The sequence below is a fragment of the Plectropomus leopardus genome, chromosome 17 (assembly GCF_026936395.1).
Source record: "Plectropomus leopardus strain MGB_pleo_1.0 chromosome 17, ASM2693639v1, whole genome shotgun sequence".
Taxonomy (NCBI): domain Eukaryota; kingdom Metazoa; phylum Chordata; class Actinopteri; order Perciformes; family Serranidae; genus Plectropomus; species Plectropomus leopardus.
Window position 1 is genome coordinate 32,994,147 of NC_142192.1, and position 17,390 is coordinate 33,011,536.

Sequence of the window (17,390 nt, forward strand, 5' to 3'; positions counted from 1 at the left end):
TAACATCACAGTAACCATGGAGACGGATGTCCAACACATCGGCAGGTTTATTTCTATTGCAGCCGATCTAATATCGGCGTATCAGAGTGAATAAGATCTCGCTCTCTTCCTCCGTCCACACACACCGAGTCCTGTTTCAATAATAAAAAATAATAAAAGAATAGCTATCTGGGGTTTAACAAAGTAAAAGGTCTTCCCCTGTTGACACTTGCACTTTTTTAATTAGTTAATTTAATCAGAAATCATTAAAATAAAATGCCGATAGAGATAATCTGCAAAATGTCAAATATTGGCCTCAATAATCAGCCAGTCTGATAGTCCATCCACCCCTCTGTATATATCAATCAGGTGTGGTTTGGTTTTTTTTGTTTGTTTGTTTGTTTGTTTTGTTTTTGTTTCTAGCTAGTTCTCTTGTCGGCGTTTTTAAGTTGCTTGATTGGTTGCAATAATTTACAAACTATTGCTGCACAGATGTCGATGTTCATTTGTACTGTAAATAACGGTGACGCACAATATTGGCTTGGCTATTGATTGCCTATTTTCTGTTTATGGGTCTAATTTTTGTCATTTATATTCTTCACGCATGCTCGTATCTGTCTTTCAGATGTGTTGAAATGTTACCTGTGACGCGTCATTCACCTGATGTTTTCTAAATGTTCACTTTGAATTGAAAATATAAAATCGGTTTGTCATATTGGCAGAAATCAGCATGTAGGCCAATTCATAAGTTCAATTTTAAGCCAATATTGGCCGATACCGATGATGTGCCGATACTATTATGACTACCTAGTAAGTAACAAATAAATACTTAATCAAATCACGGTCTAACGTATTTATTGTTGTCTTTACCTCACTGTGTCTCTGTCGGCTCTGACACCAGGAGAGATCTCAGTCTCGCTGCAGGAGGCGGCACTTTGTGCTCGGTGGAAAGCGATATAACGCTGCCGTCGACCTGCCAGGCTCCGGCGCCGAATTGAGACGAGTTCTGAAGTGAAAGCTTAATTTATGTGTCAGTCAAACAGCAACTCGCCTTTAATCTTCCTCAAACTTCCCAGGTGCTGCTGAGCGCCTCAAACCACTTTGGCAACAGATTGTTCATCTGTCTCAGTCTCAGAGGAAATAAGCGCTTCATTCCCAGCTGCCCTCAAACGTCACGTCCATAACGCACGACGAGACTGACGAGTTCCCGAGGTGTGAGGACCGGAGGCCGGCTCCGAAAACGACGCGCTCACTTTCTGCGCCGACAGAGCCGCAATAATGAGGCTACAAAAATAGTCCACGCTTTGTTTTTGACAGCGTCTGAATTCATCATCAGGGTTCATGCACATTTCTACCCACAAACTCTCAGCACTTCTGCAGGACTCTGAGGCTAATCTGAGGGATCAGAGTCTCTGAAATGACCATCGATAATCCTTTACAGTGATTTTTCTTTACTATATAATAGCTTTTTAAAATATATTTTATTTAAAAAAAAAGAATTTATAAAAGGATCAGATCTGAATATTTAAATTTAATTTATTGTTTATGGGGGGGGGGGTGAAAAACGCAGAGGGAATGTCAAATAATATAATGAAGATTATGTTTTTTATTATTATTTTGGGTTTAAAGCTTGTTTTCTTTTAAAATTTTGGCCATTTATTTTTTCTTTTTTTAAGATTTGAAGATTTTTCTTTTTAATTTTCGGCATTTTGGCTTATCTATTTCTTTTTGGCAATGTTAAAAGAAAACATTTTGGCAACTTCTTTTTCATTAAAAATTTTGGCGATTTTTAAAGATTTTTTTTGTTTACTTTGTTTACATTCAGCTGTTTTTTTGATGATGTTTAAAGAAAACATTTTGGTGCAGTGTTTTTTTTTTTAAAAAAAACAATTTGTGTTTTTTAAAGAAAGGTTTTTCCATTACATTTTGAGTGACTTTTGAAGAAAATATTTTCAGTTTTTTTAAATTTTGTAATTAATTTTTCTTAAAATTTTGTTATTGTTGTTTAGTCTTGTTTTCTTCTGATTTATCTTAAATATTTTTTGGTTATTTTTAAAATAAACATGCCTTCCAAAGCCGCAGTTCACAATAACACCATTCATCACAGTCAGAAAGTGTAAAAACAGAAATCATCATTGAATTTTCAAATTTCTGACTGTCCTTAAACACCCCATGTGTTTTCATATGCAGGCTTGTGAGGCAGATATTCGTAAGTTTTCCAAAATCTTCAGGGTTTATTTAGTTTTCAATTTTTTTTCCAGGCCTGGAAATTACTATTTACAGATTCAATGACTTTTCAGTTTTTCTTCATGACAGTACGAACCCCGATGAATGATTTATTGAACCGCAAACTGAGTGTAATGAAGTTTAGCACCAAAATCTGGAGACATATTTCTATCTATTGGTAGCCTGCAGTTCTTCCTTCATAATCCTGATCTGCACAAACAGCAGAAGTCCGTCAGCATCTTCATCACGTCCCAAACTTCTATCCGAAAAGCTGCACTCAACAGGATTTATATGCAAACTATGAAAGAAGCAGAGAAGACGGTCCTCCTCCCACTAATGAATTCCCTGTGGCTTTCTACTGTTTGTCTGAAGAAATATCAGCCGTCTGTTATTGTCACACACACACACACACACACACACACACACACACACACACACACACACACACACACACACACACGTCAAACCTAAAAAGAAGCACTCGATCCAAAGAAAAATACAATCTGCTAACTCTGAATCTTCTCCACCTCGAACACACAAGATCCAGCAGAATGAGGGTTAAATCTGCACAGAAAACATTCAGCTCGTCGTCTCAACAGCAGCACTGCACCCAGACTGATGATGATGATGATGATGGGAGCGAAGATTAGAGCACAATCTGATGTTTCAGTTAGTTAACTTTAACCCTTAATGACTGTTTGGTGCATTTAACAGGCTCTCACTCTTCCTGTTGTGATAACTGTGTGTGTGTTGATGCATGTGTCCTAAATGTAGTCCAGATTGTGTATTTGAATCAGTGAATTTGCAGCTCAGCTCCTACAATAAGTCTAAAATACACTGTGGAAACTAAATAGTTACATTCAGACTGTTCAGGTCAAAAAATGCTCCACTGATTATTTTCACACATTATGTTTGTTTTGAATGGAAAAAAACGGGTAATAAAGAACATTTGCACAGACTCTGGACCTCTGAGAGTTTTTCATGCAAAAGCTGCAAACAGAGGTTATTTTTCTCCAGCAGCAGTTAAAGTCAGTAACTCTGTCCAGGTAAAAAGGCTAAAGTGCAAAGTTAAAAAGCTAAAGTATAATCCACCTGCAGTGTGAACTACACTCTGCCTCACTGGGTGTGTCACAACCTCAGCACGAGGGGTTAATAATAAGCTACAGTGGGTCGACGACGAGCTGCACCACAAACAGCAGCACTGTGTTAACTGTGGACGATCAGGATTATTATTATTATTGTCGACCAGTAAATTAAAACCCTGGTTATATATTTTTTATGTATTGTTTTCAATAAACATTATTATTATTATTATTATTATTATTATTATTATCATTATTATTATTATTATTATCATTATTATCATTATTATCATTATTATATGTTCATAAGCGGCATTTAAAATATAATTTGATAATATAATTTAATGATTTCAAATGGCTCTTAAAATAGTCTGTATGCAATATGATTTTGGAAAATTCTACCAGGGAATATTTTAAAAATGTTCAGTGATTGAAGGGGGAGTTACAATTTAAAGGTAGATTGTCTGTAAATATTACTTTTTTTCTGTCCGTCTGCTTGTTTGTATAATCATTTATTTTCTTTTTAAAAAAACAAATCACAATTATAGATTGTTTCATGGATCATCAGCTTGAATTGTTTTCTGTTTGTTTTCTTTATTTAGGACGAAACAATTTCTTTCGTCTTTTACTAAGTTTGAATTTCCATTAAAATATGGGAGAAATTAGTCGTTGATCCTCCGTAATTAACATGATGAAAATGTCCTCCTGCCCTTCACTGACCAAACGAGTTCATCCTCCCCGAGAGCGTGCGCTGAATAACAATGATGTTGAAGTGTTGAGCCTCCAAATCTTAATGTGAAATAAGACGATTTGAATCTCCTTATGATAATTTGGCTTCTCTGATGAGTTTCTGGTGTTTGGAAGGACCAAAGTCTGCACATCGTTCAAACACTCTGGAGCTTTAATGAGCAACTGGTCCGTCAAACTTTCAGGTCATTCAGTAATTATGATGAGACATCACGCCGGCTGAGAGTCCGTGTCCGGATCTGTTTCTCAGCTGGTAAAATACAAACATTCAATAAACTGAAGACTCTTTTCCTCTTCTGTTTTTTTTTTATTGGAAAAACTAATTTAGAAAACGTTCAGGTTGCAGGTTTCTTATTTCTAATCAGTGCTTAAAATCATCAAGAAGAACTCGTCTGTCAGCAGGTCGATCAGCTGTGACTCAGTGACGTTAAGTCCATGAAGAAAAACACTGATTTCTGAAAGATTTGGGCCTTTTTCTAGTTAATGTGCTCTCTGGAAGGCCGGGGCTCAACTTAGCCAAAGGCTGATCAGCGTTTTATTTTAATGACTGACGATAACATTTATTAATTAAAAAGTTCAACAAAAGTGTCAGCACGGGATCAAATCAGTAGTGAGTCTCTCTAAGGCGGCACAGATCCACAGTGTACAATAATACTGATCCGTCCTCACATTCTGCACTGCACACAAATCCTAAATAAGTGTATGCTGCTGTAGGAGGCCTAATGAGAGCTGCAGACTGTTGAGTTTAAGAAGTTTATTTCTGAAAGGCCACATTTTCAATTTCAGAATCCAATACTGAGGCTTCAGTCTGGTGACTGCACATAATCATGACAAACTGCCTTTTTTAGGTCACTGATGCGCAAAACTGTGAAATAATTCCACTTGAAAAGGTTTCACAACACAGAAAATCTGCAAATTTCAGCTACAATTATTTGAGAAATAAATTAAATCTTAACATCTAGAAGGATATTACTGAACCGTCTTAAAAAAGCACAGCTATTATCTACGTTACAGCCATTTAATTTCCTGTCAAACTGACACATGAACACCTAAAATGGACTCAGGGGGACATTATGTCCCGCTCCAGCTGGAGAGATATATAAAAACTATTTCACATAATTAATTTAACAAACATAATTAGCCACAGATCAGCAGTGCTCACACAATAGTCCTTAAGGGACTTCCAGGCATCCTCAGAAAAAGAGGGAATACCGGAAGTGTATTTTTTTTACTTTTAATACCAAACGTGTAGAGTAACTGCAGCTGCAGTTTGTTAAGTTTAAATTTGGAGCTGGATAATTGATCTGTTGATCTATTCAGAGCTGATCAGATCGATTCATGAGAGGAGCTGCTGCTGCAGTAAAATAACACTTTAGACCCAGCAGAATGAACAATTAAACACACTGTCACTGCGGCCGGTGTCCTGCTGCTCCGTCTGTGACAACAGTACACTCTGCGCTCAGAGAGCACGAGTATAATGAATAATTGAACAGTTTATACATTCATAGAGTTCTGCTAATAAACAGTTCAACTCAAAAACTGTGTGGAAAACCTTAAAACACGTCACTACTACTTATACTGACAAAATTTGTGAATTATTTTCCAGTCTTTAAGTCCCGTCTTGCTCTTTTTTCTGATTTTTCTGTTTTTGTTTTGTTTTTCTTCCTCTTCTTAATGTGTTTAAAGAAGTCTTTTAAACTGCGTGCAATGTTTCTTTGTTCTTCTGCTTTGTTGTTTTTTAGGAAGCCTTTTGTAACACCTCAGCGGAGGAGCTACGGATTAAAAAAAGCCTCCAAGCTAATTCTGGCATTTTTATACTTTGCACTGTCCATTTTTAAATAAACCAAACCTGAAAAGGGCACTGAATAAATAATAAATAATATTTATCTGCATCCTGCTACCTCTAGACAGAAACAGCCTCTGCTCTGGTTTATAACTAAATTTAATTAATGAAAATATATTTGTTATTACAGACAGAATTCAGCAGAAAAAAGGTACTGTTTTCCTTCACTTAAAAATCTTACACGCCATGTGACAAACATGTTTGAGCTTATTAGACTGTCATTAGAGAGGATAGTACTCGTGACTAAATGCTGTTTCTCTGAAATGTTTTTGGGGTTTAACCCTTTAAAACCTAAGAAAATTGGCCTGATTTCTTTCAAAAATATGGTCAAAAGGCAACAAGACACTTCACATAACATGGCCCACATTTACTCTAAACATTACCTGAAAATGAGCCAAAAAAAGCAAACAAGAAAATTATATAAAAGGTGCCGTTAACAATAATAATAACAATTATATATATATTTACATATATACATATGTTTTATTTGTTTTAAAATTCTTAAAATAAAAAAATACGTTTTCTTGTCAATAGTCCGTTTTGGGGTATAATTGTTTAATATGACAAATTTTTAGATAATTTTCTTGTCACCTTTTACTAATTTCTGGCAACATGTGGGACATTTCTTGCAAATTTGGTTATTGCTTTTGAAAGAAAATATACCAATTTGTTTGTGTTTCAAAAGGTCAAACTGCTTGTGAAAGAAAAGTGATGGGTTAAATATGTCTTTAAAGAACCGACAGAAGACCCTAACGTGTCTTTAAATCGCACTGATATTTAGCGTAGACACCGTGGAGGTTTATTCTGTCAGAGAGCGGCTCAGCTTTTAGAAACTGAAGCTCCGACAGCGTCTCAGCAGCCTCACGTTTGTGTTAAAGTAACGCAGGCTGAAGCGTGTGACAGAAACCTTCACGTGTGTCACATTACATCTGTTCCTCCCGTCAGAGACACGCGGGATGCAGACATCAGAAATATGCTCCCTCTGCTGATTTTTCTAACTGCAGCTTTTTGTCTCGACGACGACATCATCAATAACTAATCCAGTTCGATGGAAACGGTCTCTGGAGCGTCATTAGTGAAACATCTTGTTAGCTGTGTGACATTTCAGACTAATCACTGCAGAGAGTAAACAAACGTACTGCTTCATCCTCTCCGAGCTCGCAGAGTGTGCAGACGGCACAGCGTTAATGATGCAAACTTCTGCTGTTTTTAAACCAACATCTTCTCAGGTGTATTCTGGTTTTTTCTTTCAGCTGCTGCCGGAGTCAAATTTCAGACTATTTACATGAAACAGACTGGAGTGATTAGAGACCGGCCAGCAAAGCTGCTGAGCACTCTTGTTTTCAGTTACCATCCATAAAAATAAACCAAACTTTGCACATTGGCCCGGTCCCGTGCCAAACTTCCTCAGCTGCAATCACAGGCCAATAGTCCTGATGGTAACGCGACAGCGTCCATCTAAAACTCAAAAGTTTGAAAATGTAATCATTCGTATGTTCCAGCTTTGTAACTTGCACTAAAATGCAAAGAAACTTTTGTTCATTTCACTGTGGTAAAAATTATGAAGCTCATAACGCTTTCTTTTAAATCCAAAACTGTGAAACCAATCAAACCAATCACCTCCAACGTTTTTTGCTCAATTGACACCAAACTTCAGACTGTACTACACAAATTTTTGATTTTTAAAAAATTGAGTCTACAGTGCATCAGAATGTTTTACAGTGCTGTAAACATATATTTGCACATTTTTGCAAAATAAATCTTCACGAAAAAAAGGACAACATTTTACTGTCATGGTAGATAAAGTGTGTAACATTTCAGAATTTTATCTGAAAAACTGAATTTTTGACAGCATTTTGAATTCTGTCGTCTACAGGGATATGGCATCTTTAAACATCAGTTTTTCACTCATGGAGCAAATCAATCTTTGTAAAAACAAACGATTGACATCTCTCTGCTGTCTAGATGAATTCTGCAAATTCTCAGAATTTTGTCTTGATAAGTGAATTTTCGGCAGCAGTTAGAAATCTGCCTTTCCATGCACAGACAGCTGATATCCTGCCCCCTGGTGGTCGGCTCACAGTGTGGAGCCTCTCTGGTTTCTCTCGGCGTGTAGCTCACTGGGATAGTGACTTGATGTCTGAGGTTGCTGGAAATGTGCTACAATCTTTAATTCAAAGTTTAAACGGTGGGATTTATTTCCTGTTTGGACAGGATGTTGGTGTTGGACACTGTTGGATCGTTCTGAGGTCTCGATGTTACATCAAAATAACTCGATGCAAAAAAAACTCACCCGAAGAACTTCAAATTCCCAACCAGCGACGACAGACTCGACCTCGCGTGTACATCCTCACCATGACTAAACTCTGCATATTACAGTCGACTCGGTAAAAACCTTTAGATCAAAGTCGGATCTTTCTCGTCTCAGGAAATGAGCTGACTGCCAATGTGACCGCCTCGGGACGTCCACACTGCTGGTGGAGTCTCTGAGAGGACGTTCTTCCCTTACAGATGATCTTTGGTCCAGTTCAGACACAGACCCTCAGAAAAACATTAGACGGGTTTAATTTTTGTCTGCCATCCAGTCAGTCGCAGAATCAACCTCAATTAACTGCAGCTGATACGAACAACGCCGTGTTTCATTTAACATCACAGTCAGCAAAAATACACTCACATAATCCTTAAACTGTTTTCACTGCGGCTGTAGAAATGAATTTTGAGAGTCGGATATAAATTGAGTCGCCAAAATTACTATTGAAATGCTGTAATGGCTGTTTGACTCCCTCTGCTACAGACTGGCTGTCTGATCTCATGTTTTTTATAATTAGATAATATTCCCTGAAATCAAATCCTATAGAAATACTCTTAACCTTTTTTTTTTGGTGTGCTATTTTGGTTTGTGGAGTCTGAGGTGTGTGGGTGGGGTGTGAGGATAAGGAGGTGTTTTGGTTTTCTGTTGCTTTTGTTTAGACTGTTGTGTTTTTAATGTTATGGTGTGATTATTGTTTTATTGTAACTGTGGATTATTAACATTATCTGTGCAGCACTGCAGTACCAAGAGGGTGGGGAGCGGAAAAAACACTGGTACATATATTTGTACCTTGTATTTGATATTTGTACAATACTGGTTCCCAATGAAATGAATACTTTTTTTTTTGATCCGACTGGAGACGTAATTACTTAAAAGACGGATGAGCACTTGCTGTCTTTGTATGACAACACAAAAAACATGAAAATGACCTCAAAAAAATGCTCAAAAAAGTTCATTTTTTCCCCCTAAAACTCAAAATTGGTTTGATTTCTTTTAAAAACATGGGAGGGTGACAAGCATTTTAACAAGAAATGGCTCAAAAGTAAGCAAGAAATCTGTAAAAAGTTACGAGAAAATTATCGGAAGATTAGCACACACAAAAAAAAGCTAAATAAAACACAAAACAAAAAACATGACAATGAACTCAAGAAAGTACTAAAAAGGTTCTGCTTTTCTGTAACGTAATTTTAAATACATAACAAGAGAATAGTAAATTTATTTTTCTTGAAATATTTTCCTTGTTTTTTCATAATATCTAATAATCCCCCCAGATAATTTTGGGATCATTTCTTTATCACCTTTTACTAATTTATGCCGTTTACAGAACTTTTTTGCAGATTTGCTCATTATCTTTATCTTAACAAAAAACAACCAAATTTTCTCGGATGTCAGGGAATAGAGTGATTGTGAAAGGCGTCTGAATGCAACACAAAAAAAACTGATCCAGATGTTAAAGGGTTAAAAATCAACACCAGCCCAGAAATCAGTGCATCCCTAAACTGTTTTAAAACAGCCTCAAACTCATCGTTTTTAACAGCAGTTTCTCGCAGTGCTGCCTGCACACATTTCAAGACACTGAGCGTGCAGAAAAAAGTCCACACGAAACACCGCCATCATTAACGTTCACTCACACCAAAGTGCTCATAAAAACGCGTATTATCTCAGACTTCCTCTGCTTCACATTCTCGATGTGGATGGTCGTGTTTTAATGAGCTGCAGCTCGCTGTCAGACCGACTCACTGAGCTCAAAGTGCTTCACAGTAAATGCTTCCTGCTCTGTCTCTGCTCTTCTTCTGTTTATCTCATTAGCAGTAAAGTAAAGGCGGGGGGGGGGGGGTCACTTATTAGGGAGCCAAACTCTCTCCTCATTAATATACCGGACAGAGCTGCAGAAAGACAGCGACTCTGTCCCACTTTCAAAATACACCAAAACCTCTGAGCTCACACTGATTTAATGACTTATTCTGGACTGTTTACGTACAGGAGGAAATGAAAACTGGTGTTTTGATCCGCTAACGTCTCCAAAATCATCATGAACAGCACTGATAATGTTGACTTGACTTGTGCATTTACCCCCAGTGGAAGAATCAGCTCTACTGCACATCAAATGTATCAGTAGGCGGGTTTCTATTAACCCTCAAATTGCACAAATTGTAACTGTGAATATAAAATAGACCTAATGGCAACACGCCAATTTCGAAAAAACTCACATTTATCCCAAAAAAGTTTTGACGTTCTCGTGAGGTGGTTTTTCAGGCGATTCAAAAAAGCCAATTGCCAAACTGCAGCGCTGTGTTCACAGATCAGCTGCTGGCCCATATTCAGCAGGTTTACCCATGTATGAAACACCTGCACGTGCGTGCTTATTTTGGCGGGAAAGTGGTGCAGGTCAACATCTGCGTTTCAAAAAAGCCTCATTTTAAGCAAACTGCTCCTGGATTCAGACAAAATGACACTTTTAAAGTGAGCTTAATCCCTCAAGGCACAAACACAACAAACCCACATCGAAGAACTAGAGGCAGCAAACACCGACTGTTGCGTCGCCTCGCGTCGCCCTGTCTCGACAAAAGGTTGTGTGAGCACAAGACAAAAACTACAACTGATGGTCAACCAGCACGTATGTTCTGCGCCTGCGTGACAGAGAAAAACTCTCCAGGACAGCGGTCGTCTGAAATCATCAATCAAAAAGGGAAACAGGAAGTCTAAGTATCTTGTCATGATGTTTACACCGTTTCTGATGCTGATTCAACGCGCAAAACGACGGGAAAAATGCCAACACGAGCCGACAGGGGCGGACGAGGTGCGACGAGTGCAAACAGAGCAGGACGCAGGACTCCGACCGGCGGCTGTGTGTGTCAGCGCCTTTATTGAGGTTTCGGAAATGAGGTTACTGCACAACACAAATGATCTCTGCGTCACTGAAGTCTGAGCAAACACACCGTGTGACATCCATGTTTCACACGGCCAGCGACTACATCTGCAAAGTGGGAAAATTGGTTAAATAACTGCGTAATTATTAAATCATGCAACTGAGTTTCCACAACAGACGACTTCAGAAGTTTCTAAGATGTCTTAAGAAAATAAGAATCACTTTTCATCCAAATCTCCAAATGTGCTAATTCATATTTAAACCATGTTTCTGCATTTTCTTGTAAAAAATGGGAGCTTGTTGTTGAGTAGATCAGAAGGAGTTTCAGGCTGTGGCAGCAGTCTCCACAGAAACATCATTACCTGTCCGCCTCTGTTTTTCAGCTGTTTTGTTCACGTAGAGAAAAAAGTTGCAAAGTAAAGGCGTCCTCTTACAGGAGATGTTGGGGAAAGAGTGAAAATCACGAGGATAATGAGTTAAGCTGTGAGGCGGCGAGGTGCCACAGAGGGGACAGACACTGTTCGGGTCAGGGTCTCTCAGGAGGAGCCCGGAGCTCTCTGCGGCACCGACGGCTCTTTTAGTGACATTTCTAACTTTTTCGGTGGCTCCGAGAATCTGGGCGCTCGCTGGGATTATTATTTCCCAAAGCAGCTCAAACAAACTCCTTCAAATGATCAGCACAAACTTTTTTTGTCTTTTTATGCATCTGGTTATTTCTGGGCCGAGAGGACACTCGTTATACTGAATTTAGGACTGGGCGACATGGCTTTAAATTAACATTACAGTATATCAAAGTACTGTAGTGAAGTAAAATCTGAGAAACTTAACATGAGTATTTCAATCTCATGCCACTTTTTCTTCGACTCCACAACACTTCAGAGGGAAATATTGCACTTTTTATTCCACTATTCTGAGTAGATAACGACTTCACAAATTAAGATTTTTGCGCACAAACCAAAAATATATAAACGAAGCTGAAACAATTATCTGTTAATAAGAAAATTAATTGGCATCGTGTAAAAACATTTCTTGGTTCCAGCTTCTCTTATAGACTGTATGTATGAAGATTTGCTGCTTTTTCTTTTAATCATTTTTATTTATTAATTTCTTTAAACCTTTTTGCATGAGTACTTTTATTTTTAATACTTGGATATATTTCCCTGAAATCGCGGCACTAATCCTGTCCTTATATGGTGTTAAGGGGGCGTTACCTGCGCTGACAGGTGAGTGACTCACCTGGTCAGAGCAGATTTGGGAGGTTCAGAGTCGACTTCTTCTATATTTTCTCTTACCAGAAAATTAAAATAAGAGAAATTTGAGAGAATTTTGCTGCATGAGGCCCAAATTTTACAATAAAGTACTTTAATATGTCACATTGAACAAGCCGCAATACATCGTGTACCTTTGCGTATATCGCCCACTCCCAGTTCTCCATATGCTCACTACCTTCATACCTGTGCAGAGACCATGACAGACACACTCACACACACCTGAAGTTACACAACCGTGTGTGAGGAAACGTTTGGCCGGCTGGGTGTGGACTCACAGCGGGTCTCTGGCAGCTTTCTGTTCTCGTTTCCTTTAAAACGACGCTGATTTTATGCACAGTATGGGTCAGCAACATTAGGAAACTGCCGCATGTGAACTTGCATATGTTGGGTAATTTAAATAATTTACCTAATCTCTATGATTTTGCATTTATTTTACTTCCTTTGCCGTGATACTCGCCTTTCTTACCAACTTTTACCGACTGTGCATCAGCTCAGTGTGACGGTCATGGGAAAGTTATTTCAATTATTTCAAACACATGAAATAGACAGAATAAGTTATCTGTCTAATCCGGTCAATTTAATGTCCTCTAAAATGTCTCAACTGAATAAAAATTCATCAAAAATGGCCTGACTGCAGTAAAAATATGCAGACTTTCAAACATACATTTTGAATTTTGAAAATATCAGCATCCTCAAAAAAAACCCAAACCACCCAAATAAGCAGAACAATTTACATTCATAACTGGCCGAGCCGAGGCTGAAAAACTGTCAATATATGATGCTTTTATGCAAATATATGTTAATTATGCGGGTTATGTAAATTGTCCTGCATATACAAGTTAGCATCTGTCAGTTTTCTAATGTTGGGACCCAAACTGCACATTTATAACATAAAACTTTTGGGTTCTCAACTTTCCCGGGTTCACAGTGGGACTGTTAGTCTGCTGAAGCTGAATGGGATGCTGTTGCATAGTGGGACGATATACATTAACTATTTCCTAAAAATCAGCTTACACATCATCTTACATAATTGAGTGCAGCGTGCTAATGAGCGCGACGTTACACAACAAAGTGAGGAGGAGCAGCTCTGCAACTCCCTAAACTCTGGCGTCAGCGTTTTACTGTTTCACTATTATCTGACTGTGCTGGGGGGGGGGGGGCTGCAGAGACGAGGAGGACAGTGGACACACCGTGAGAGGACGCAGACGGAGCACCTGCTGCAGGAGCTCTGTGATCTGCAGTCAACAAGCTGAAAGTGAATCTACACGTCTGCATATTTCACATCAAAGCTGAAATTATTCTTTTATTCTGGAGGTTTTCTGTGGGTTTTCAGGCTCTCTGCAGGATTTGGGAGATTCCCCCGACACCCCGAGGACATGACTCAGATCTTTGTTCTCCTGATTCGGCAGCTGATTTTACTATTTCTGTCCTACGATGAGTCATTTAGTTAGAAAAGGAGAAAAAAGAACCAAAACCAAACAGAAAACACCCTCTGCTGACACGAAAAAGAAAATATACACACACACACTCAGCTGCCTGTTCACACCTACTGACTGCACACACACACACACACACACACACACACACACACACACACACACACACACACACACACAGTGAGAGGAGTGCATGAGGTCTTTATGCGATTATCTGAAATAAAAGGTGGACTCGGTCAAACTCAGGTCTGTGATTTGTCCCGGAGGACAGTTTGTGTTGCAGCAAATGTAAAAACAGAATAAAAACACACAAAACAAAAGAAAACAACATGACAGAAACAAACAGCAGCTGACATCAGTCTGCACACACGAGGAGCAGGTGAACACGAGTCCAACACAACCGCACAGAGCCTGAAATCCTTCAGTGAGCGTTAAAAACGACAAAAACGCCCAAAAACACAAACGTTTTCAATGAAGCATCAACGGGTCAGACCGCATGAAGAGCAATACTGCAGTACTGCTCACAGGTACAACATGTACTTTTACTGTCACTCTCACATCAACATCAGAAATACTACAAGTACAACATGTACTGTTACTGACACTCTATTATCATCATCAGTACTACGAGTACAACATCTACTACTACTGTCACCCTGACATCATCATCAGTACTACGAGTACAACATCTACTACTACTGTCACCCTGACATCATCATCAGTACTACGAGTACAACATCTACTACTACTGTCACCCTGACATCATCATCAGTACTACGAGTACAACATCTACTACTACTGTCACCCTGACATCATCATCAGTACTACAAGTACAACATGTACTGTTACTGACACTATCATCACTGTAGCAGAAAATCGTATTAATGTATAATATTTTTTATGGCCTGATTTTGAAAAGTGCATTTTGTGTGCAGAGCGGTATGAGTGAGAGTATTTGACACTGCACAAAAAATAATGTTTTAAAATCAGTGTTGCTGCTAATCATTGATATATACCAGGCTGTGATAATAATTTTTAAAAAACTACTTTGCATGTAGTATAATGACATAATTCTTTTTCTTTCAGAATCAGAGTCAGAAATACATTATTGATCCCAGAGGAGAAACTGTGATTCATTAGTCACTCTGATGCCAACAGACATTATAGCAAGTAGAAATCAGCACCAACACCAGTATGTAAGAATGAAAACTAGAGCAGAAAATATAAATACAGTATTTAGTATTTGCCACAGTATGCAAATATTTAGATCTTTAAAAAAGTATGAAACTGAATATCCTCAGTATGTAAGTGTGTAAACACAAATACAATCAGCTCTAATCTGTGAAAATTTAAATTATAATAAGAATAATGTGCTGAGTGCGTAAATAAAAACTACTATTAAGCCACAAAAACAACAATATATACATAAGAAACAACAGCAAAAGGATATATACATCACATACAATGTCTAACATGTTGGATATAGCCCACATTTAATCTAAAATCGGCATTTAAAGGGTTAAAATTCTAAAATTTAATAAGTATTTATGATTAGGGCTGATATTGGTTTAAAAAATAAACTCAGTGAGGTAAAAAAAATATTTTAAAGCTTGATTTTTAAAAGTCAGCAGAGCGACATGTTAAAGCGAAGGGTTAATATCGGTCATTGTGCGATCGGAAAATATCGGCTCCTACCTGAGACTTCTCCTCCACTCTGTGTGTTTGTTGGTTTGTTTGTGTGTTTGTTGGTTTGTTGGTTTGTTTGTTTGTTTGTTTGTTTGTTTGTTTGTTTGTTTGTTTACTCACCCTGGGCGATGGCGGTGGACTCGAAGCTCTGCAGCTCCCGCAGCAGGCTGCTCCTCTCGGCGGGCTGCAGCCGGTAGATGAACTCCTTGGCTCCCTTCGGGGAGCTGAGCGGCTCCCTCGGCTCGTTCCTGCCGTGAGTCCCCATGCCGCAGCTCGGTGTGAGCCGCGCCGGCAGCCTCGGTCCCGCCGGTAACTTGTGTGTGAGAGCTCTCCGGAGAAACAGCGTCAGCATGGCGGAGAGATACAGACTAAAGTCGCGGTCTGAACCGTTTTAACGGCTGCGTTAACGGCTCTCTGACTCCGCGGGGCTCCGCCGTCGTCTCCCCGCTCAGCAGCGCCCGGAGCCCGGGCAGAAGTTGGCTCCTCCTCGGCGCCTCTGAGGCTAGCTCCGCTCGAGCTCAAACCGACAAAAACCGAGCAGATTCGGCGACGTTTTCTCTGAAAGTCGGTGTAAGTTTGAGCGCGGCGGACATGTTTTCTCCTCCTCGTGTTTTCCGGCGGACAGACCGGCTCATGGTCGTTATTCCCGGTGACAAATCTCAACCGTCAGAGTTTGATCGGTAAGTTCAGCCACAACACGGGGACAGGTCAAAAACTACATTTCCGGTGGCGGATTTCAAAATACAAAGGGGAGCTTCCGGTGAGACATTTTCGAAGTAAAGCCACCGAAAAAAGGTTGTCACGTGAGTAGTTCAGTGCGGAAAAAATGCAGGAAATGTGTAAAATTTAAAAAAATCATTAATCATCTCAAAAAATGTTGTCACATGAGCAGTCCTGCGTAGAAAAAAAACGCCGAAAAAAAAAAAAACTGCCCAAAGTTTTTTTTAATCCTAAAAAAAAGGTTGTCACTTGAGTAGTTCCGGGTAGGTATTTTGTTTTTTTGGTCCAAAATTCAAAAAATGTTTAAATGTTTGTTCCTTTTTAAAGAAAACATTTTGGGTTTTTTATTTTTAAAGTTTATCTATTTTATTATTATTAATTATTTAAAAAATATTTGGCCAATATTTAAAGAAAACGTTTTGTTATTTTTATTTTTAACGTTTATCTATATTATTAAATATTAATTATTATTATTATTATTTTTAATGCCAATATTTAAAGAAAACATTTAGGAGATTTCTCTTTTTTTCATTTAAAATGTTGATTTTTGAAAAAATATTTTTTTCCTTTCTCAATTTTTTTTTCTCTCTTTAAGAACGTTTGCCTATTTTTTTTTCTTTCTTATTTTAAAAAAATGCCCTTTTTCTTGCAACATTTTGGGCTATTGGGGTGCGATTTTCTTGTTCATTAATTTTAATTTTTTTTTAATTAATATTTTAATTTGCCTGTATTTGACTCTTTTTTTTTTTTTGCTAATTTTTGAGCCACTTCTTTGTATTTTTTGTCAAGCCAATTTGCAGAGGGTTTCAAAAGTTTAAAATACTGAAATTTTTATCAAAATCACTTGATTCTATGTCTCACTTATAATTTGGCCAAAATAATTCTAACCAGCGAGCACAATGAGTCTTAAATAAAATAACAGATAAAAATAAATAAAAAAATGTTTTCCAAGAGAAACACCCCCAGCCACCCCCGATAAATAAATAACAGTCCCTAAATAAAGTTGAGTTTACTGATTATCACGTCACCCAAAATGGCGAAATGGCGCCATCTACCGGCCCAATAAACGAGCTCCGTCTGCACTGACAGACGGAGGAAAGTTTCAATTTAACAATCTGAGCAAATAAACTCGTTTCCTTCAAAAACATGGGGAGAAGGCAATGAGCAACAAAAGAGAAAATGTCCCCAAAATTAGCAAATGAATAGCAAATAGAAATCAA

General features: G+C 38.3%; 1 protein-coding gene across 1 annotated transcript in view; it reads right to left on the bottom strand.

Annotated features, from left to right (window-relative positions):
- tmem65 (transmembrane protein 65) overlaps positions 1–17,387 on the bottom strand; it is a 37,314-nt gene extending 19,927 nt beyond the window's left edge. The window contains exon 1 of the mRNA XM_088090853.1: positions 15,571–17,387. Coding sequence (XP_087946979.1) covers positions 15,571–15,802 — 232 coding nt within the window. The 5' untranslated portion in view covers positions 15,803–17,387. The remainder of the gene's footprint in view (positions 1–15,570) is intronic.
- Positions 17,388–17,390: the final 3 nt, after the last annotated feature.